General features: G+C 39.1%; 2 protein-coding genes across 7 annotated transcripts in view; one reads left to right on the top strand and one right to left on the bottom strand.

The window, feature by feature from the left end:
• Window positions 1-740, bottom strand: part of ZFYVE1 (zinc finger FYVE-type containing 1) — a 74511-nt gene extending 73771 nt beyond the window's left edge. The window contains exon 1 of the mRNA XM_079914736.1: window positions 620-740. The gene's annotated coding sequence lies outside the window, so the exon portion shown is untranslated. The remainder of the gene's footprint in view (window positions 1-619) is intronic.
• The window catches only part of RBM25 (RNA binding motif protein 25), a 56963-nt gene continuing 35181 nt past the window's right edge, over window positions 642-22423 (top strand). Inside the window, exons 1-7 of one of the 6 annotated variants that reach the window (XM_079914727.1) lie at window positions 642-853; window positions 1048-1259; window positions 6490-6599; window positions 8023-8139; window positions 8252-8372; window positions 14381-14430; window positions 16522-16689. In XM_079914727.1, the coding sequence (XP_079770853.1) occupies window positions 8098-8139; window positions 8252-8372; window positions 14381-14430; window positions 16522-16689 (381 nt within the window). In that variant the 5' untranslated portion in view covers window positions 642-853; window positions 1048-1259; window positions 6490-6599; window positions 8023-8097. The remainder of the gene's footprint in view (window positions 854-1047; window positions 1260-6489; window positions 6600-8022; window positions 8140-8251; window positions 8373-14380; window positions 14431-16521; window positions 16690-22423) is intronic. The other 5 variants (XM_079914728.1, XM_079914732.1, XM_079914729.1 and 2 more) reach the window with 5 other exon arrangements.

Genomic DNA, 22423 nt, shown 5'->3' with positions numbered 1-22423 from the left:
AAGGCCTGTAAATAGATACTGACCATATAGTCCATAAACTGAATAACTTAATCATTCCTGATTAGTTTATTTCTAATAATCTAATAAGTGAAATTCTTTTTAGCACGTTTACATTATAGAATGAAAGCTGTGTTAAATGTTTTTACAGGCCGTTTTAGGAATTTCAAACACGTTCTAGCCGCCTCTTCGGCCCTACCTGCGCGCGTAAGCTTTGTGTTTTGCATGTGTGCGCACTTTTTAAAAACCGCAGCCTTTGCCACTTATCTCTTGGTATTAACAAAAGTTTTCTAGGATTAGCACTTGGGGTTTCTTCTGAGGTGCTGGGTGAGGCCCAGTTATCAGCCCATCGAACCTCAAAGAGCCTCAGAGCGAGATTCTAACCCCCGAAACACAAACTACAAAAAAAGGGAAACCCTCTTACAGCCGTCGCGCAGTGTCCGGCCAGCACCTTGACCTCAAGATGGCGTCGCGTAATCATAAGATTCAATCAGCTCCAATCAAAAATGGCAGGGTGGGTCGTAACATACAGCTCGAGCCCTTCTAGCCCTCATTAGGCGCTCCTCTCTATGGTTATTTGCCGCTGCGTGGTGATTCAGAGCCAAGAGTGACGATTACCTACCTACGCTCTTCTCTATGGTCCTCCGCTCCACGCCCCCAGCCGCAGTGCACGCCGGGCAATAGGAAGACCTCCAGAAGCTCCCCGCGCAGCGCGGATGTGTTTGCGGCCTGTGAGAGTAGGCGCTTCGGCACTAGTCTCCCGGTTAGCGGCGCGCAGAAATCTCGAGCTGGTGGAACTCCCTCATAACTTGGAGCCCGGAAGGCCGCGAAGGCGGTACAATTTCTTCAGCGGCGGGTGAGTTCGCTCCTCTGAACGCGTGTGGAAACCGGGAGACAGGGTACTTCGGCTGGGGGAGGAGGGAAAGCCGGGGAGCCTGCCGAAGGGCTGGGGTGGGATGGGGATAAGGGTGGGGTGGGGGTGGGGGTGGGGTGGGGGAGGGGATGGGCACGGGCACGGGCACGAGGCTTGGGTTTCTCTACTTCTTTTAGGCCTCGAAAACGAGTGGGCCCAGTAGGAGCCCGTGGAGGCCGGACCTACTGCCAGAGCCTTCCTCCTTGCATTGTCGTCCACTTTCCCTTTCCTTTCCACGGAGAGGCCTCGGCCCATTCTGGGCTCCACGTTTGCCACAGAACGCTCGGTCGGCCCCTGGGGAGCCCTTCCCTGAGGCCCCTTTCTAACGTGAGCCTGCGGAAGCCCTGCGGTAAATATTCCGGGCCTAGGATACAATTGCCCCAGGCTCTGCCTAGAAGTCGGCTAGCACCCACCCTTTTTTTTTTAGCGGGGGGCTGGCCACCAGCTGTTTTCTGTCCCTTCTTCGGTCGTCTAAAGCCCGCCACCGAGTGAACTGCCCTCCCTCCATCCGCCCCCGACTTGAATTTAGCTACTGCCCACCTTTTCTACCACCCTTCTGGTTGGTTTGCTTGTCTAAGATTGTGGTGGGTGGTGTGGCCTTGCCCCCTTCCTCTCCTGGAGGTTAAAGTAAACTATATCTTCATTGATTCTAGGGTAGGACCAGCCCCACGTTAAAATATGTTGCTTCGTTCTCATGCTTCTTTGGTCTTCAATACTACTTTTAAAACACGTTTTTTGAAATAGTTCTAGGAGTATGAAGATTATTTTGAGGTTATGTAATATGGTTGTATATTGCCATGGAAAAGCCATTTTGATACTGGGCAGAGTGGAGCCGACCAAAAAGAGGGAGGAGATTGGACTTGTCTTGCCCCAGACTGCTATAGTGTGAAGTACTGTGAATTGGGTAGTTGGCAGTAGTGTATAAACCGTTCTTATATAGTTTCAGGAGCTTTAATTTTTAAAAGGTTATTTCCAAAAATGTTCAGAGGCCTAGAAAGGCATTCAGTGGTCATCAGTTCCTCACGATGCAGGTAGATGCTATGCTATTCTCATTTAATTTTTCTTAAAGCCTTGGTCTTCTTCACTTGTAAAATGAGGATTATTAATTGTATTCACTTCATAGGTTATTGGAATTGGGAATTAATTGAAAAAAAAATGTAAAATCCTTAATGCAATACCCAAGTAACATAGTGTTTAGTCCACATTAACTGATAGTGTTTGTTGTTTAAGAATTTTCAGTGAAGTATCAATACAAGACCCTAACCCTGACTCTAACATTTCTTCCAGTGTACTCTGGATAGACTTCTGTAAATAAAGTCAGAGTTAATCATTGGTATGTCATTACTAGAAAGAGGCATTGTGATAAGCGAAAACAGCCTTTGGATTGGTAATTTCAGGATAGTGGGGACTGTGGAGTCCTTACCCATTTATTGTGTTCCTTTGGACAAGTTAGCTTCTTCATCTGTAAAAGAAGAATAATATATTTACACTAGGTAATTTGGTAGGTTAAATGAGATAACGTTGAAAGTTTTTGTAAACAAAAGTAAATTAATATCTTACCTGTTATTTTTGTTAAATAATTCATCTTCTTGGGGTTACCAATTTCCTTTTTCTGTTTTGGCCACAGGCAAGTTAGCTATATACCTTTTTCATTTACACATGATTTAGAGAAAAATCATACTGACTTTTATACTATAGAAGCAAAAGTAATCATTGAATCTTTTAACATCTTATAAAAACATTCTGTTTATTTTTTTAATCTCTTGATAATTTTTTTCTGATTCTACCACTGCTGTTCATGAGAATTTTGATTGATTCCTCAAAGTTTTTGAATAGCTTTCTTCCTAACTTTTTTGAATTTTGAAACTCCAGAAAATAAAAACGTATTTCCACTAACCAGAATTGATACTGCTTTTTTTATTTTGACATAATTTCAAACTTCAAAGAATTCTCAAATATCTTTCATCCAGATTCCCCAGATGTTAACATTTTACCAATTTGCTTTATCCTCCTCTCCTTTTTATCTCCATAGTTTTCTTCTGAAATCTTTTGCTAGTAAGTTGCAGATGTGGTGTCCCTCTTAACCCCTGAATACTTAAGTGTGTATTTCTTACAGACAGTTACATTCTCTTAATTAACAACAGTACAGTGATCAAAATCAGTAAATTAATATTGGTACAGTATAATCTACCGGTCTTAACTGGGTTTTGCCTGAAATTGTCCTGAAGTCGTATTGCTACCTTTTATTAAGGTATAATTAACATATAAAATGCACTCATTGTAAATGTACAATTTAGTGTTTTTCAGTAAATGTGCAGAGTTGTGCAACCATTACCCCCAAAGGATCCCTCTTTTTTGTTTGCAAGTCACTCCCTATTCCCACCTCTAGACTACCACTAATCTCTCTCTGTAGTTAGGCTTGCTTTGCTTAGGCTGGGGCAGTTATGTCAGTCCATTGTACCTTGAAGGCTATAAGCAGAGCAGGAAACAGTGCATGCTACACTAATCATTCATATTTAATGTAGAGTTACTGGACTGGCTGTATAACTACACATAATAACTTAAAATTTGCTCTTTCAGAACTAGGAAAAATAATGCTTAGAAAAGAACCTGGCAAATAATTGGAGCTGGATGTTTTATTGAATAAATGATTAAGTTGTATATGTGTGTTTGCTGAGGAGAATCTGTTGGTTCAGTTGCTTCTTGGCACACAGTGTCCTGATGGGGTTAGCCTGTAAATCTGACCCTGGTGAAATACTTTGTGTCTATCGGGATAAATCTGTAATGGAGGAATACATATAAGCAGTAATAGTATTCTCATGAGTGCAGAAAAAGAGTGCTTTAAGAGAGTAAAGAGAAAAAAGTGAAAAAGAAAAGCAGAATGCATGCATATGTTGAGGGGTAGAGGTAAAGCTTCTTTAGAAGTTTGTTTTCTTTTTTGGGAGGACCATATTTATTGAGATAAAATTTACATACAGTAAAAGGCACCCATTTTAATTTCAGTGAATTTTGACGAATACATAAACCTGTATCACCACTGTCACAGTCGAGATAGGGAACACTTCCAACATAGGGGCTTGTTTTTGTTACTTTGGGCCATAAAGTTTCATACTTAGCAGGTGAAAATGCTTTGAACCTTCTAAAAGTGAAACACTACTATTCAAGTATTCTTTAAATGCTATTTAAGTCATTTCAGTGCTAATAAAATAACCTCTGCATCTCTCTCAAACCCCCCACACAATCCCTCAGCAATTGACCACATTCAAAGTATATACAGAAACCAATAAATAACTTGTTACCAGTTCACTGCTACCACCTGTTCTAGGCCATCTCTTTTTGTCTGGATTATTGCAATAGTCTCTTCCTTCTCTACCCTTGTTCTCCTCCAGTCTTACATTCACATAGTGGCCAGTGACAGTGTTAAAATATAAGTCAAGTCAAAATCCTTTCAAATGCTTTCCGTCTCATTCTGAGTAAAACCCAGTACTTTTACAGCGGCTTACAAAGCGTTAAACTCTTTGAACCCCTTTCCCATCTCCAGCTTGCCGCCAGTACTGTGCTCCAACTGTTGGCCTTGTTACGCCTCCTGCAAACACTGCATTCCCACCTCAGGCTCTTTGTATCTGCTGTTTCCTTTGCTGGGAAGGCTGTTGCCCCCCAGAATAGAGTTTCCTGCCTCAGTCTCTTGCAAGTCTTTCTTCAGATGTTACCTTCTTGGTGAGACCTGACCACCATGTTTAAAATGAAGCACTCCCTTAGCTCTCTTCCCTGGTTCATTCTACAAAGTACCTACCAACTTTGACTATCTGTATAATTTATTGTGAGTATTACAATTTATCAACTATAGGCAAAAATGATAAGCTTCGTTTATTATCATTCATTTTCACATACATCAAAGTATACCAAACTTTATGTTGAAGTAAGTGGTTGATACCCATTTTAGGATTTTTTTTGGCTGTGTTGGGTCTTCGTTGCTGTGCGTGAGCTTTCTCTAGTTGCAGCGAGTGGGGGCTACTCTTCGTTGCAGAGCACAGGCTCTAGGCACGTGGGCTTCAGTAGTTGTGGTGCACGGGCTTAGTTGCTCTGTGGCATGTGGGATCTTCCCAGACTGGGGCTCGAACCCGTGTCCCCTGCATTGGCAGGCAGATTCTTAACCACTGTGCCAGCAGGGAAGTCCCTAGGATGTTTAAAGTGAATATTAATATTTATCAGAGATCATCAGAAATGTTTGTTTTCTGAATTTCCATAGGAGGGGCTGTTATTAAGATTACCTTCACCTTCGAAGTTTAGCCTACAAATAAGCAAGTTTTGAACAGTTCCAAATAAAAGGGAAATACTTCGTAGAAAAATTGGAGTGAATGAAATGAGTATATTAGCATAAACTGAAACGTAATCTGGTTAACTCTTAATGAATGATACGTTTGAAAACCGTGAAAAATAGTTTAAACACCAAGAACTTAGAGGGTTTCTTTTTAAAAGTAGTATTTGTATTTAGTACTTGGGAAAAAGTGATTCTAAAGATGAATTCATGGCCCAATCTTTGTAACCATTGTGAGGCTAGGTACTGAGTCATTGCTAGAATAGTACCTGGCACATGGTAGCTTCTTAATAAATTTATTTAAAGAGGTTCTCAGAGTTTATTTGTTTACTGATTCATTCACTGATTATTTATTTAACAGGTATTAATACCAACTGCCCTCCTAAGGAAGTGCTGAGATAGAGTATTAAAATGATAATATAAAAGCTTATGTAAGTAGGACTGTAGCCCTCGATGTTTTAAAAGGATATACACTCCTGTCCCCTTCCATGTGGAATATTTGTTTTTGTTTTGGGCAAAAAAGTATTTTAAAAAAGATTATTAAAAAATTCAACACGTTTACTATCTTAAATTAGTTACATTTTTCTTTTTAACTCAAGTTGATACTTAATATTTCAGGCATTTCCAGTACCTTATTTGTTGGTATATGACAACATTCTAGGAATTTATTTTACTTGTAAAGCTTCCTAAATATTTTAAGTGTACTGTGCTTTCGAAATTGAAGTTTAGATTTTACAGAATATTGTATATCCTAACTTATTAAGTGAAAAGAATACTGAGGAAGAAGAGCTGTGAGGATGAAGGACATGCTTTTTAAAGAAATGTCTAATAATGTCTAATGCAAGTTGAAACTGTTTTTTACCTGTCACACTGGAGATTTACTACAGTGATGGTGAGGATATGAGGAAAGGGCGTACCCATGTACTGTTGGTGGGAAAATTAATTTGTACACTAGATTTGGAGGTAAAGAGTAGATACATACAGTACTGATCTGTATTATAGAATTACTTGCACAGGTGCTTAGAGTTATATGTCCAATATGACCAAGAATGTTTAATATGATTTGTAAGAGGTAAAATGTGGAGAATCATCAATGTTGGTTAGTTACAGCTATATAGTAATAGTTTACTGCATTATAAAGAATGGAATAGAACTTTATGAAGTGACATGAAGAGATGTTAATAATGATGAGGGAGAAATGCACATAACAATATAGTATGATTATATTGTTTGCAGAAAAACATAAGTGATTATATATTAGCTTGTGTCTAGAAAGATATTTTAGAAGAATACAACGAATTATACCAAACTGTTGGAATCAGGGGCGAGGAAGTAGAAGACATGCACATTTTATCCTCTCTCTTCTAAAGGGTGAGTAAAACAATATATAAAACATAGAAAAGGGCTTCCCTGGTGGCGCAGTGGTTGAGAGTCCGCCTGCCGATGCAGGGGATGCGGGTTCGTGCCCTGGTCTGGGAGGATCCCACATGCCGTGGAGCGGCTGGGCCCGTGAGCCGTGGCCGCTGAGCCTGCACGTCCAAAGCCTGTGCTCCGCAACGGGAGAGGCCACGACAGTGAGAGGCCCACGTACATCTAAAAAAAAAAAAAACATAGAAAAGAAAATAATAGAGAAAAACATTTTTTAAAAGCTTCTGAAACTCTAGACTCCTTCAGTTACAGAGTGTAGGTGGGGGAGTTTTTCCTAGTGTCCAACAGAAAATCTATTAATCAAATCACCACTTTTAGCTGCATCACTGATAGGAGATCAACCCACTTATTTTGGCTGCTTGTTAAAATTGGTGCATGGAATCCTACTAGGGCATTCTAACATCATTTTTCTACTTTTTTCCAGTAGTTCTGGACACTTGAGTATGTTGACAAAAATATAAAATTTGGGGGGAGGAGAAGTCTTAAGTACTTCTATTTTATTTATTTTTTACTCTGTTGGGTCTTCGTTGCTGCTCGTGGCTTTCTCTAGTTACGGCAAGCGGGGGCTACTCTTCATTCCGGTGCGTGGGCTTCTCATTGCAGTGGCTTCTCTTGCTGCAGAGCATGGGCTCCAGGCACACGGGCTTCAGTAGTTGTGGCGCGCAGCTAAGTAGTTGTGGCGCACAGGCTTAGCTGCTCCGCAGCATGTGGAATCTTCCCGAACCAGGGCTCGAACACGTGTCCCCTGCATTGGCAGGCGGATTCTTAAATACTGTGCCACCGGGGAAGCCCAGTACTTTATCTAAAAGACAAAAGTTTCTTATTAAGGAATGATATCACAAACCAAATCAAACAGTTCATTGTGTTCTTGTATTTTTAAAAATCAAATACCAGCGTCTGATTCTTGAGTTTCAGTCATTCATTCACTGAATATCATTCAAGAATGGTTAAGAGGTTTGCTTTTAAGTTTAAGAAAAATTACCACTTTTTTCTCATTGTCACAAGTTGTATGTGAATGGTTTATATTTGAACCATTATATTTGAATGGTTACTATGTGACCTGATATATGGAGGTCGTCCCCCCTCCCCCCTCAGGTTTGTAGAAAGTCACTGAGACATTCATTTGTCCTGGAAGAACTGGCCAACACTGAATCAACAAATACTGTGTAACTTTGTAAATTTAGTCTTCAGGATGCTGATGTGTATAAAAAATTAATGCATCGGAACACTTAAAAACTGTTAGATATCTTCCTGGATTCTGAGTTTGATTTAAAAAGATTCATTGATGTTTGGTATTTAATTTTTGGATATTAACTGAACCTCAAAATTTTTTTCTTCCTTTATATGTATTCCCATATGACTGTAGGAGTCTATCCTGAAGTTAGATCGTGTACATTTTGGGAACTTATTTTAGAAAAGATCTAAGTTTAAAAAATTCTCAATGGACAGACAGAGAAAAGAGGGTCTTTGCCAGCTCCTTTGGGTAAGAAAACTTGAGAATTTTGCAGATACTCTAAAAATGAAGGCCAACAAACCAAGCATATCAAATTGTAAAGTTTTCAAATAACATGATTTGTCATGATTTCTTTCTTTAGACCGCTGCGGTAAGAATGTCATTCCCTCCTCATTTGAATCGCCCTCCCATGGGAATCCCAGCACTCCCACCAGGGATCCCACCCCCACAGTTTCCTGGCTTTCCACCGCCTGTACCTCCAGGTAAGTTTGTGGATACGGTTGTTGTTTTTGAAGTGTAGTTGATTTACAGTGTTGTGTTAGTTTCTGGTGTACAGCAAAGTGATTCAGTTATTTATATATATAAACACACACACTGTTTTAGATTCTTTTCTATTATACTTTATTGCAAGATATTGAATATAGTTCCCTGTGATATACAGTAAATCCTTTTTTTTATCTATTTAATATGTATTAGTTCATATTTGCTAGTCCCAAACTCCTAATTTCTCTCTCTCCCCGTCCTCTTTTGGTAACCATGTTTGTTTTCTGTGTCTGTGTGTCTGTTTTGTAAATACGTTCATTTGTATCATATTTTTAGATGCTACATGTAAGTGATGTCACATGATATTTGTCTTTCTCTGTCTGACTTCATTTAGTATGATAATCTCTAGGTCCATCCATGTTGCTGCAAATGGCATTATTTCATTCTTTTTTATGGCTGAGTAATATTCCATTGTAAATATATACCACACCTTATTTATCCATTCATCTGTTGATGGACATTTAGATTGCTTCCATGTCTTGGCTATTGTAAATAGTGCTGCTGTGAACACTGGGGTGCACGTATGTTTTGAATTAGAGTTTTCTCCAGATATATGCCCAAGAGTGGGATTGTAGGATCATATGGTAGCTCTATTTTTAGTTATTTAGGAACCTCCATACCGTTGCCGTAGTGGCTGCACCATTTTACATTCCCACCAGTGATTCTGTGGGTTTTTTTTAACCCATCCTTGTGTCATTGCAATATTAACTTTAGGAAGATGATACATATGTGACTGTTGGTAGAAGAGCTGTTAGCATTCTGGAAATGTGATGTCTCATTTTCCTATGGTGATAGTTTTCATTTCTGGCTGAGTATCAGACTCATCTGGGAAATTAAAAAGTCTTTATTTGAAAATATAGATAATACATTTATTTTTAAATACTATACATTTTAAATAGTACAGTATTTTTAAACACTATACGTTTTAAAAACTATATGTTCAAAAATCAAAAGGGTATACAGTGGAAAATTTTTCTCACATTCCCATATAACTTGTTACCGTCCCCTTACTGAAAGGGGGAACAAAGCGGGGTTATTAGTTTCTTTATCCTTTCAGATATTTTTATTTTTCTATCCATTTGTTTTGTTTTATTCTTTTGACACCGATATACAGTAACATCCTATGTATTCTGTTCTGCCTTGTTTTTTTTTATACTTGACAATAAATCTTTTTTTAAATTTATTTATCTTTGGCTGCATTGGGTCTTCGTTGCTGAGCACGGGCATTCTCTAGTTGCGGCGAGCGGGGGCTATTCGTTGTGGTGCATGGGCTTCTCTCATTGCGGTGGCTTCTCTTATTGCAGAGCACAAGCTTTAGGCGCGCAGGCTTCAGTAGTTGTGGCTCATGGGCTCTAGGCACGCAGGCTTCAATAGTTGTGGCTCGCGGGCTCTAGAGTGCAGGCTTAGTAGTTGTGGCGCATGGGCTTAGTTGCTCCCCAGCTTTTGGGATCTTCCCGGACCAGGGCTTGAACCCATGTCCCCTGCATTGGCAGGCGGATTCTTAACCACTGCGCCGCCAGGGAAATCCTTGACAATAAATCTTGGAGAGCTCTCCAAATAACTATTTAAAAGCTTCTTCTCTCCAATGTTTTATGAGGTTTAAAAAAAAAAAAACATTTTTTAAGGCGCCACCGCAAGCCACTGAATCAAATTGGGGCTCAGGAGTCTCTTTTCAACAAGTTCACAGGTGATTCATAGGTATCCATTTAAGCACGGTTAAGAGAACCCACATTTGAGAACCATTATCTTGAGGTTTGTAATTAACATTGGTTTAGGAGAGTTTTCCTCTGGTTTATGAGTGGTAGTTCACATATTTTTATATTTTGATGGGGTTGAAAGCATTTCATGCAGAATCAGTTTCCCAGTTTCCCTTCTGAAAGGTAGTATCTAAGAGTCCTCCTTAATCTGCATGTTAGAAGTATTTTCTTTTAGCATAGAATCTATGTAATTCAGGCTGAAATGAACAAATGATCTTGTAAACCATCCAGAAGTATTTCTTCTTGAGGAAAGGTCTACTTCAGTGACCTGGCTTTAACTATTGGATTATGTGTTTGAAGTTAACAGTGTTTACTAAAGAGCTTGACTGTTGCAGAATCAAAAGTACGTTGCAGTTGGCTCATATGATGGGTTGTTAATTCATAACATGTACATTATAGAGGCTCAGGTTTGGGGGCCTCCTACCCCTAGGTCAAGTACACAGCAGTGTTGAAGTAAGTGAAAAGTCACAAGATAAAAATGGCAATTTTTCTGGGGTATCATTTAAAACTTCAGGAATTTGAGGGTAAATCATAATTTTAAAAAATCAGAACAGGGCTTCCCTGTGGCACAGTGGTTAAGAATCCGCCTGCCAGTGCAGGAGACACGGGTTCAAGCCCTGGTCTGGGAAGATCCCACATGCCACGGAGCAGCTAAGCCCGTGCGCCACAACTACTGAGCCTGTGCTCTAGAGCCCACGAGCCACAACTACTGAGCCTGTGTGCCACAACTTTTGAAGCCCGTGCGCCTAGAGCCCATGCTCCCAACAAGAGAAGCCACCACAATGAGAAGCCTGCGTGTCGCAACTAGAGAAAGCCCGTGTGCAGCAACGAAACGCAGCCAAAATTTAAAAAAAAAAAAAATCAGAACAACTACTTATGCATATATACTGTGGAGTAGAATGCAGTACTTGTACAAGTTTTTAAGACATTTATGCTTGTAGCTGGCTGTGTTAAGTTGGTCTTTTAGATAATCATGGATGTGTATTTGTTACCCCTTGCTGCCAGGGACCTAGTGTGAACGTTTGAGTACTATCAGTTTATTATTCCATGTAACAATTACTGAATTTTAGTCAGTAACTTAACAGCTCTGTAATGGACTGTAAAGGAATTTCTCCTGAAAAGGGCGATTAAGAAAATAATGTTAATAGAAAACCGAAAAAAGTTACTTGTCAACCATCAAACCAATTGATTACTTGAGAAGGATAGTGCCCTGAGCCATTTTCATTTGGGCATCAATATTTGAGGGCGTCCCCATATTTTTTTTTCATTAATTTATAGTCTCATAATATGATCTATTTTTTGATAGTCTTTAGTAATAACCATGATACTTTTAGCAAAGTTTGTGTTATTAGAGTTATAGGGAAGAGTAGTTTACTTTCTATTTCTGAAGAAATTTTAAGGCATTGGAGATAAAACTTGTTCAGAATCAGGAACGGCGACAATGAAAAAAATCAGTTCCTTACCAGTATATTGGTTTTATGGGAAAGATTTTAAATTCCTTTGAATTTTTTAAAAACACATACTAAATGTAACTTGTTTTCTGATGAACACTATACCAAATTATAAATGGAAGTGGAAGATAAATGGGCCATGTTTCTCTTAAGGCTAATTCTACTATATCTTTTAAGATGGGTCAGCAGACCTTAAAACCAGATTTTCAGTATTTCTTCTTGTCTGTTTGGTCAGTGCCATACTAATGTGGGCATTTGTTCACAGAGTATTAACGCTATTAAACAATTCTGATTCCATCTGTGATAGCATACAGTATCATTTCTGTTTAGGGAAGCATACTTGAATGATAAATCAGACTTTAGTTACAGCTAACTCATTCATACCTGCATCCTGTGTGCAGCGTCAATACTTGAAAAAATAAAAAAAAGAAGTATGCTAAACTAGTATAATAATTCAAGACCACAATACCCATATTCATGTATAATTTTCTTGTGTTGCCTATTAGTGCAATTAATTGAACTCTGAGATAACGTATGTGGCGATCACATTATATATTAAATTAGAAAATAAATTAGAAAAAAACCATAATTTTTCCTTTAAAAATAATGCATGCTGGGCTTCCCTGGTGGCGCAGTGGTTGAGAGTCCGCCTGCCAATGCAGGGGACACAGGTTCGTGCCCTGGTCCGGGAAGATCCCACATGCCGCGGAGCGGCTGGGCCCGTGAGCCATGGCCGCTGAGCCTGCGCGTCCGGAGCCTGTGCTCCTCAACGGGAGAGGCCACAACAGTGAGAGGCCCGCGTACCGCAAAAAAAAAAAAAAAAAAAGTAATGCATGCTATAGATTAAAGGAAGTTTCCCCCCCATAGTTCCTGAGCATTCCCTTCCCCAAAGGGGGGGAAGTCTTTCTTATCAGTTTCTGGTGTGTAGCTCTCCAGAGATGTAAAGTATATCCCACTGTGTTTGCTTATGTTTATTCTACCCTACTTTTTTTTTCAGACCTCAGCTGGTATATACACTGTTTACACTTTGTGCACTTTGCCTTTTTTTTTTTTTAACCGTAGCATTCATAGATCTGTAATGAGCAGCAATACATTTTTGTAAATTCTGCATTTCATGAAATTAGTAAGTTGAGGTGGGAACCATACTATTAAACATTTTAGTAACTATTAAAAAGGAAAAAAAAATTTTTTTCAAAATGTCTTTTTCTTAAGGTTTTCTTAAATAGAAAGTTTATCTGTGGAAGAGGTGCTGCACAGATTACAGTTGGTAAATGGAGTATTTGCTTTTGTTTTGCAAAGTTAAAAGTGAAAAATTTAGAGTTGATGGTAGTTTTGAGTATCCACCTATTTAAGTGCTCCACATAAATGATCTCAGTAGGCACTCTGAGGAAATAATTACCTCATTTGAATTGAGGAAACTGAAGCTGAGGTTAAAGAGCTTTCCCAAGTTTGCATAGCTAAAAGTGATAGAACCAAGAATTGAACCCAGGGCTTACCCTGGTGGCGCAGTGGTTGAGAGTCCGCCTGCCGATGCAGGGCACATGGGTTCGTGACCCGGTCCGGGAAGATCCCACATGCCGCGGAGCGGCTGGGCCCGGAGCCATGGCTGCTGAGCCTGCGTGTCCAGAGCCTGTGCTCCGCAATGGGAGAGGCCACAGCGGTGAGAGGCCGGTGAGAGGCCCGTGTACCGCAAAAGGAAAAAAAAGAACCCAAATTTGATTCTGCAGTCTTTTTTTTTTTCTATTTTGTACAGTCTTCTGTAGGCTTATTGATAAGTATCTAGATTTTCATCTTCTAAAAATTTTGTTTAAAACTGAGGTTATTTTAAATAGGTTATATTGGAAAATAAATGGATAGTTGTTAAGAGTTTATTACCAGTCTTAGATGGACAGTTATCTTAAGTTGATGCTAAATTTGAACTGAAAAGTGATTTCAGAACTTCTTGAGATACTTCTAGAAGCATTTTAAAATTTGTGTTTTAGTAGACAGATCTTTTACTGGTTTTACCCTCATTGCAACCTTTTTCTTAGTTCTCAAATGGTAAGATTTCGTCATTAGTTATGTACACAAGGACTGTCAATGTAGCAGCTATTGATTAGTAAACAATTTAGGTGAAAACAAAATTGCAGATTCCAGTAAGATGTCAATAGTGATAGCCCATTGATAGCTGTCTAAAACCCTTAGGGCAGTAGATGCTTGTCTTAGAGATTTTCTCTTTGACAGTGACTGAGATTACTAATCTTATTTTTTTTTTCATGATTTTTGCTTATATTAAATAACCAGGAATAACAAGATTCTTCCTAGGTTTCCAGATTAATTTCTTATTTGATGCTTTTGTTTTTTAACTTTCAAAGAATTTATTTTTACCTTTAAAGGAGTCATTAATACCATTGTTCACCTGTAAGCAAATCTGTATGAAAGTTGCTGGTTTTGAGGATGTACTGAACTAGATGAACATGAATTGATAACTATCCACAGTTTTACTCCTTAAGGCAAAAGCAGGCTGTGGTAGTCTTTTTGCTTTTAAAGAGTCTTTTTGCTTGTAAGTTTATTTAGACCAACCTGATAACTATGTTGCTTTTGAAAAATATCCATTAATTTCTCATTTTCATTAATCCTACATTTCCCCTTAAAACAACTGTGAGTTGGAAGTACTTATTTGTATGGCATGTAGTTGATATACAATATATAGTTGTATATATAATTATATTCTTAAGATTCATTATGCTTTTTTCTTAGGGACTCCAATGATTCCTGTACCAATGAGCATTATGGCTCCAGCTCCAACTGTAAGTATAACCTTAAGGAGGAATTAAGAGTGCCACTGCTTTTAAATCTGAACAACTTTATAAGCCCAGATAAATTATTTTAAATATTTAAAAGAATAATAGGAAGGGAATAAGAGCATCCATGTATATCATACTACTTATTTAAATAAGTATTGTTTTCACTCTATGCATATAAGCACTTGCCCCTAAAATATGCTCCCTAAATAGTTTAGTGATCTCCCTCTTATTCTCTAGACTCTTCATATACTGTTATTTCAGATTTAGACATTGACTCTTTCATCATGCCCTCGTGTCTTGATCCTGGGAGATAGGAGAAGTGATCTGACATGTCTGATTTCTTAAAAGAAAAAGGAGGAATGATCTAGCAGAAATCTAAATTTTGAAATGAAAGTTGAATATATTTCTACTCTTTCCTCCCACCTACCTAATTTTTAGCTTCTTCCAAGCTATTTTTTCTCTGTCCTCTAGTATGGTATCTTCAAGCTTTGTAAAGTTTTATTGAAGCCTTTCCTCTGCTGAAGTGTTTCATTATTCAGTCTTATGTCTTGAACTTTAATTCTCTACATTCATAAAAGCTCTGTACACTCTAGGCATCTTAGGTAAGAATGCTAGTATACTGTAACATGTGAATAAATAATAACCCTCTTAAAACATTTATTTAACTAAAAATTTTCTTTGAGTTAATTAGTAAAATACCGGTCTTAATTTATAATTCATTGTGAGGGAGAGTAGGTCTCATTACTTTCAACTGTTTTTCTACCTGTGGGTTTTGAAAAAGGCGGGGAGTATTATTTATATTAAAAGGGTGATGAGGGCTTCCCTGGTGGTGCAGTGGTTGAGAGTCCGCCTGCCGATGCAGGGGACACGGGTTCGTGCCCCGGTCCGGGAGGATCCCACATGCCGCGGAGCGGCTGTGCCCGTGAGCCGTGGCTGCTGGGCCTGCGCGTCTGGAGCCTGGGCTCCGCAATGGGAGAGGCCACAACAGTGAGAGGCCCGTGTACCGCAAAAAAAAAAAGGGTGATGAGATAGGAACTACATGAACAAATAGGAATCTGCTGTGAGGCAGACCACGGGGGAATCCAGCTTTTCTTGCATTGGACATTCATTGGGAAACATTTATTGGGAAACCTCCACATGACAGATACTCTTACCCTCTTGCATTTTAGCCTAGGAAAAGGCAGCTCCCCCAGTTCACCACTTCAGTGCCTACTGTGGATGTTTTGCTCAATTCAATTTCAAATACAAAGATGAATAAGACTATTTCTTTCCTCTGGGAAGTTGAATGTTATGAAGGGAAAATAAGATAGAAACACAAGTAACTGAGAAAAGGTAAACTTTAAGTGTGGGGAGAGTGCTATGGGAGTATTTGAATATTCTACAAGAAAATTAGCAGGGATAATTGCAATTTCCTTTTATATGAATGCAGAGATTTACGATGTCTTAAACATTTAAGAATTGTCTTAAACATAAGAAAATTTCTTTCCAAGTTTTCTTTTTTTTTTGTTTTTTATAAATTTATTTATTCATTTATTTCTGGCTGCGTTGGGTCTTCATCGCTGCGCGCGGGCTTTCTCTAGTTTTAGTGAGCAGGGGTTACTCTTCATTGTGGTGCGCAGGCTTCTCATTGCAGTGGCTTCTCTTATTGCGGAGCATGGGCTCTAGGCCCGTGGACTTCGGTAGTTGTGGCACGTGAGCTCAGTAGTTGTGGCTCACGGGCTCTAAAGCGCAGGCTCAGTAGTTGTGGTGCACGGGCTTAGTTGCTCTGTGGCACGTGGGATCTTCCCAGATCAGGGTTCGAACCCGTGTCCCCCGCATTGGCAGGCAGATTCTTAACCACTGAGCCACCAGGGAAGCCCTCCAAGTTGTCTTTAAAAGAAAGGTAATGCAATAGTGGAACTTTACTTGTCATGAATAAGTTCACGTTAATGAAAAATGTGCTTGGGAGTTTTAGACTAAGTATGTAGAACCTGTAATGGTGATGTGCTATATATTTAATACTTTAAAATTGATGTTTTTAGCCTAATGTTATTACATTAAGCATGATAGCAAATTTAATTGCAAGTTCCAATTTTATTGTCTTTCATCACTTAGGTCTTAGTACCGACTGTGTCCATGGTTGGAAAACATTTGGGAGCACGGAAGGATCATCCAGGCTTGAAGGCTAAAGAAAATGATGAAAACTGTGGTCCCACTACTACAGTTTTTGTTGGCAACATTTCTGAAAAAGCCTCAGACATGCTTATAAGACAGCTCCTTGCTGTAAGTTAAACTGTTTATTTTTCATTTTAAAAATTTTTTGTTATAAATTTCAAACTAAAGAAAAATTAGCAAGAGGGCTCTGAATAATTTCCTCGTTTATATTTTGAAAAGTTTCAGTCCTGCAGAAAAGTTAAATGAATTAAATAGTGAACACCCTTGTAACACATTTTGTCATATTTACACACACTCTGCGTGCGCGTGCGCGCGCGCACACACACACACACACACACACACACACACACCCCTCGATTTTTTTTTCTTCTGAGTAATTTCAGAGTAAGTTGTGACATTACATTTCACCTTTGAATACTTCGTATATTTCCTAAGATCAAGGATATCCTCCTACATTTTCACAAAACCATTATCAAATTTAAGGCTGATATAGTATTGTTAATTAAAATACATATAGTTCATATTTAATTTTTCCAGTAATTTCCAGTCAGGGATATATATATATGTATCACTTATTTTTATTATTATTATTATTTTTGGCGGTACACGGGCCTCTCACTGCTGTGGCCTCTCCCGTTGCGGAGCACAGGCTCCGGACGCGCAGGCTCAGCGGCCATGGCCCACGGGCCCAGCCACTCCGCGGCATGTGGGATCCTCCCGGACCGGGGCACGAACCCACGTCCCCTGCATCGGCAGGCGGACCCCCAACCACTGCGCCACCAGGGATGCCCTTTATTATTATTATTTTTTAAAAATATTTATTTATTTGGCTGTACTGGGTCTTAGTTGTGGCATGCGGGATCTTTTTCGTTGTGGCATGTGGGCTCTTAGTTGTGGCATGCAGGATCTATTTCCCTGACCAGGGATCAAACCGGGCCCTCCTGCATTGGGAGTGCACAGTCTTAACTACCAGACAACCAGGGAAGTCCCTATACATTGCAGTTAATTGTCATGTTTCTTTAGACATTTCCTTTATTGTAGAACAGTTCCCTGCCTCTTTTTGTTTGCTTGTTTTTGTCTTTCATGACATTGATGTTTTTGAAGCGCCTGGGTCTTTTGCAGAATGTCTCTCCCAATTTGAATTTGATTGATTGCTCATAATTAGATTCAGAGTAAGCATTCTTTGTAAGAGTGGTTCATGGGTGGTGCATTGTTTTCAGGTGCAGCATAGCAAGAGACATACCACGTCTCTTGGTCCCATTTTTGGTGGTATTAAGTTTAGTTACTTGGTTAAGGTGGTCAGATCTCTCCATTGTAATGGTACCTTTAGTCCCTTTTTCTCTAATAAGTAACCTCTGGGTTAGTATTTGAGGACTATGTGAGTCCTTTTCTTTAGCCGCCTTTAAACAATAATTTTAGCATCTAATTGTGATTGATTGACGCCTTTTGCAGTTTTTATTCTGAGCATATATAAGTTTTTTTGACTTGGTCATTGATTTTCCTTTGTCTCTTAGTTTTAAAAATTTATCCTGGTGCTACATGCACATTTTTTTTAAAGCACTTTTTTTTGGCTGCGTTGGGTCTTTGTTGCTGCTCGCGGGCTTTCTCTAGTTGCTGCGAGTAGGGCCTACTCTCCATCGCGGTGCACGGGCTTCTCATTGCAGTGGCTTCTCTTGTTGTGGAGCATGGGCTCTAGGCACGCAGGCTCAGTAGTTGTGGTTCACAGGCTTAGTTACTTTGCAGCATGTGGGATCTTCCCGGAACAGGGATGGAACCCGTGTCACCTGCATTGGCAGGTGAATTCTTAACCACTGCGCCACCAGCGAAGTCCCTACGTGCACACTGTAAGTGAAAAAATACTGAATGATTTTTTTAAATTAATTAATATTCGGCTGCATTGGGTCTTCATTGCTGCGCGCAGGCTTTCTCTAGTTGCGGCGAGTGGGGGCTACTCTTTGCCACAGTACGGGGCTTCTCATTTCAGTGGCCTCTCTTGCTGAGGAGCACGAGCTCTAGGCATGCGGGCTTCAGTAGTTGTGGTGTGTGGGCTCAGTAGTTGTGGCTTGTGGACTTAGTTGCTCCACAGCACATGGGATCTTCCCGGACCAGGGCTTGAACCCATGTCCCTTGCATTAGCAGACAGATTCTTAACCACTGCGCCACCAGGGAAGTAAGTCCCTGAATGATTTTTTTAATGAAAAATAACACTGTCCATACTCCCTCCCTCCATAATCTCCACTGTGTTGAGAAGTTATTTTAAAATCTTTTCCTTCTTCATTTTATCAGTAACGTACATATTGCCAGTTCTGTTTTATAAATCATGTGATCCTTGCTTTCAGAAGTGTTTTAAAAAAGGCGTTTAGAAAATAAACACAAAACCTAGCTTAGTCAGATCTTAATATTTTGTGATACTAGCTTCAGATTTTTATCCCAAAGAAACAAAACATGAAGGTTCTAATTCCATTTCTTTCTTCCACAGAGGTAATAACCAGAGGTAATCCACTATCCTAAGTTTGGTGTTTATCATTCCTGTCCATATTTTTTACTTTAATTATATATTTATATAAATAAACATTTATAATTTGTAAGTTTTAGTTCTGTATTCCTCCAAAATTTGCTTTTTTCACCCAGCCTATATGTAGTTTATTTATTTTTCACTGTTATATACCATTGCATTATAGAAATATGCCATAAATGGTCAAATTTTTTACTGATGGTCATATGGATTGTTTTCCTTTTTTTTGATATTATGTTTTGCTATATAATTAGTGGTAATAGTGCGTCTTCCTAGGTGAACATGAAAGAAATTCTGTCATGTATTCTCTTAGAAGTGGAATTTCTGAATCATGGGGCATGCTTATCTACACTTTTACAAGATGATGCCATTTTTTTCCCAAAGTAGAACATTGGGAGGACATTTTTTACGACATCTTTATTGAGATATAATTTACATACCGTAAAGTTCACCCTTTTATAATATACAGTTCAGTGGCTTTTAGTATTTTCAGAAAGTTGTGCAAACATCACCACCGTCTAGTTCCTGAACATTTTTACCACCCCAGATAGAAACCCTGTACCCATTAACAATGCTTCCCATTTTCTCCTCCCCTGAGCCTCTGGCAGCCACTATTGCACCTTCTGTCTATGGATTTGCCTATTCTGGGCATTTTATGTAAATGGAATTTTAGAATTTGTGGCTTTTTGTGTGTTGTCTTCTTTCACTTAGCATAAATCTGTAGTGTAGCTTGTTAGCAGTACTTTGTTCCTTTTTATGGCCAGAATATTCCATTTAATGGATGTACCACCTTTTGTTTATCCGTCCATCAGTTGATGGACAATTGGATTGTTTCCACTTCGTTATTATGAATAATAATGCTGTGAATATTTGTGTACAAGTTTTTGTGTGGACATCTGTGTATGTTTCCAGTTTGAAACATCCCTTTTTAAAACTGTTGTTGATTTATATATGCAGCAGAGTGTTTTTTAAGCTATCTTTGGATTCCTGAATTTCTCTCTTCTATTTCTCTTTCACTTTTAAGGCTTTACTTAGATGTCTGGTGATCCTTGATTGTCCATATTTAAGAGTTAGGGATTAAAAGGCTTTTTGTGTGCGTAAGCTGAACTTGTAAAATGTTGGGCATCTTTGTAGGGTAATGTAAATGGCAGCCAGAGGTTTTAAATGTTAATCCGTGGAGTCTTTTCTTTGAGGCTGGTTGGTTTCTCTAGAAAATTTCCAATTTTATGCCTAGTGAGTTTATGATTGGCTGCCTGTATGAGGTTGCAGATGCAGGACTGAGTTCAAGCACTTCTTATACCTTTACTTTCTTCCCTTCTTAATCACTCTGTATCTCGTACAGATCTTTCAGATCTGGTGCTCCACATCCCAAGCTTGTTCTGTTCACTTTCTTCAGACTGTAACTCTTCAGGCTGTCTTCTCTGGGGGTGGGGATAGGGTAGTTGCTTGAAACCTCTGAGGCTTTGATTATTCCATATTTGTATTCTCAGGCAAGAACCTGTTTTTATTCAGCTTCACACTTAAGCCCCATTCTCCCCTGTACCTCCCCCCGCCCAGTCTGGATCCACTGGGTTTTGTAGAATCAGTTAGCTTAATTCTTCTTATCGGTATCTGCTTCTGTAGACACTTGGTGTCATAGCTTTCTTTGCTCTACTGAATGAGTTATTATCCATCCATTTATCTTCTGTCTTTGCAAAATTTTATTGAATTCTGCTGCTGTTCCTTATGCTATGTTTGACCTTACGGACAATTTTCTTTTTCTTTGTTTTTGGGGGGGGCGGTGCGCTGCATTGGGTCTTCGTTGCTACGCGCTGGCTTTCTCTAGTTGTGGAGAGTGGGGGCTTATTGCAGTAGCTTCTCTTGTTGCGGAGCATGGGCTCTACGCTCTCAGCCTTCAGTAGTTGCAGCACACGAGCTCAGTAGTTGTGACACACGGTCCCTAGAGCTCACGGGCTTCAGTAGTTGCGGCTCGCGGGCTCTAGAGCACAGGCTCAGTAGTTGTGGCGTCTGAGCTTAGTTGCTCTGCAGCATGTGCGATCTTCCCAGACCAGGAATCAAACCCATGTCCCCTGCGTTGGCAGGTGGATTCTTTTTTTTTTTTAATTTATTTATTTTTATTTTTGGCTGCGTTGGGTCTTCATAGCTGCACGTGGGCTTTCTCTAGTTGCAGCGAGCAGGGGCTACTCTACATTGTGCTGACTTCTCATTGCAGTGGCTTCTCTTGTTGCGGAGCACGGGCTCTAGGCAGGCAGGCTTCAGTAGTTGTGGCTCGTGGGCTCTAGAGTGCAGGTTCAGTAGTTGTGGCACATGGGCTTAGTTGCTCCGCGGATCTTCCTGGACCAGGGCTCAAACCCCTGTCCCCTGCATTGGCAGGCAGATTCTTAACCACTGTGCTGCTAGGGAAGTCCTGGGAAATTTTCTTTTTTATATATATATATATATATATATATATATATATGTAAATTATTTTATTTTATTTATTTATTTTTTGACCACGCTGCACAGTATGTGGGATCTTAGTTCTTCAACCAGGGATCAAACCCTCTCACCCTGCAGTGGAAGCGTGGAGTCTTAACCATTGGACTGCCAGGGAAGTCCCAGTTCTTTGACTATCATTTTAATAATTTCTCTGAAGGGAAAGATATTTCCCTTCAGAGAAAACTCCACTTATTTCTCAGCTTTGAGAGGCAATCTTCAGTTATTATTTTCCACAAAACTTTTTTTAAACCTTCGTTTTTTACTTTAATAATTAGAACTAATATTTAAGAACTTTAGAAGTAAACAAAGTGTAACAGTATCCCACCCTTCAGACAACCTGCCCCATTAACATTTTGGAATATTTCTGATCACTTTATGGAAATTTTTTTTCTTTACATAGTTAAAAATTTTACTGTATATCTGCAATTTCATGGTTCAAGGTATTTTTGCATCCCATGTCAAGCATTTCCCTGTGTCATTAAAAATCTTTATAATATATACATGTGTTTTAAAACAGAGTCTTTATGAGCTCAATATTTACTGAAATTTATTATAGTTTAACTATTATAATATTTGGGCTTTTTGGTTTTATATATATGTTTGTAGGATAAATATAACTGTAAAGTGTCTAATTTATTGAAAGGTAGGTACTTTTATACAAATAAGAATCAGTAAGAATTTATATTTTCCTTTAAAATGATTTATTGTGTGTTTCTTTCATATAGTAGGTTTCTGGGAATTGCAAAATTTAGTTGCTGACAAGATTTTTTTTTTTTAACTTCTATTTTTTTCTAGCGGGAATATAGTTGTGTTCGTATTTGCATGATAAATTAGCTTAGGTGGTAAAGA

Source organism: Stenella coeruleoalba, assembly GCF_951394435.1.
Source record: "Stenella coeruleoalba genome assembly, chromosome: 2".
Taxonomy (NCBI): domain Eukaryota; kingdom Metazoa; phylum Chordata; class Mammalia; order Artiodactyla; family Delphinidae; genus Stenella; species Stenella coeruleoalba.
Note: the sequence above shows the minus strand (reverse complement) of the source record. Positions and strands in the feature narration are given on the sequence as shown.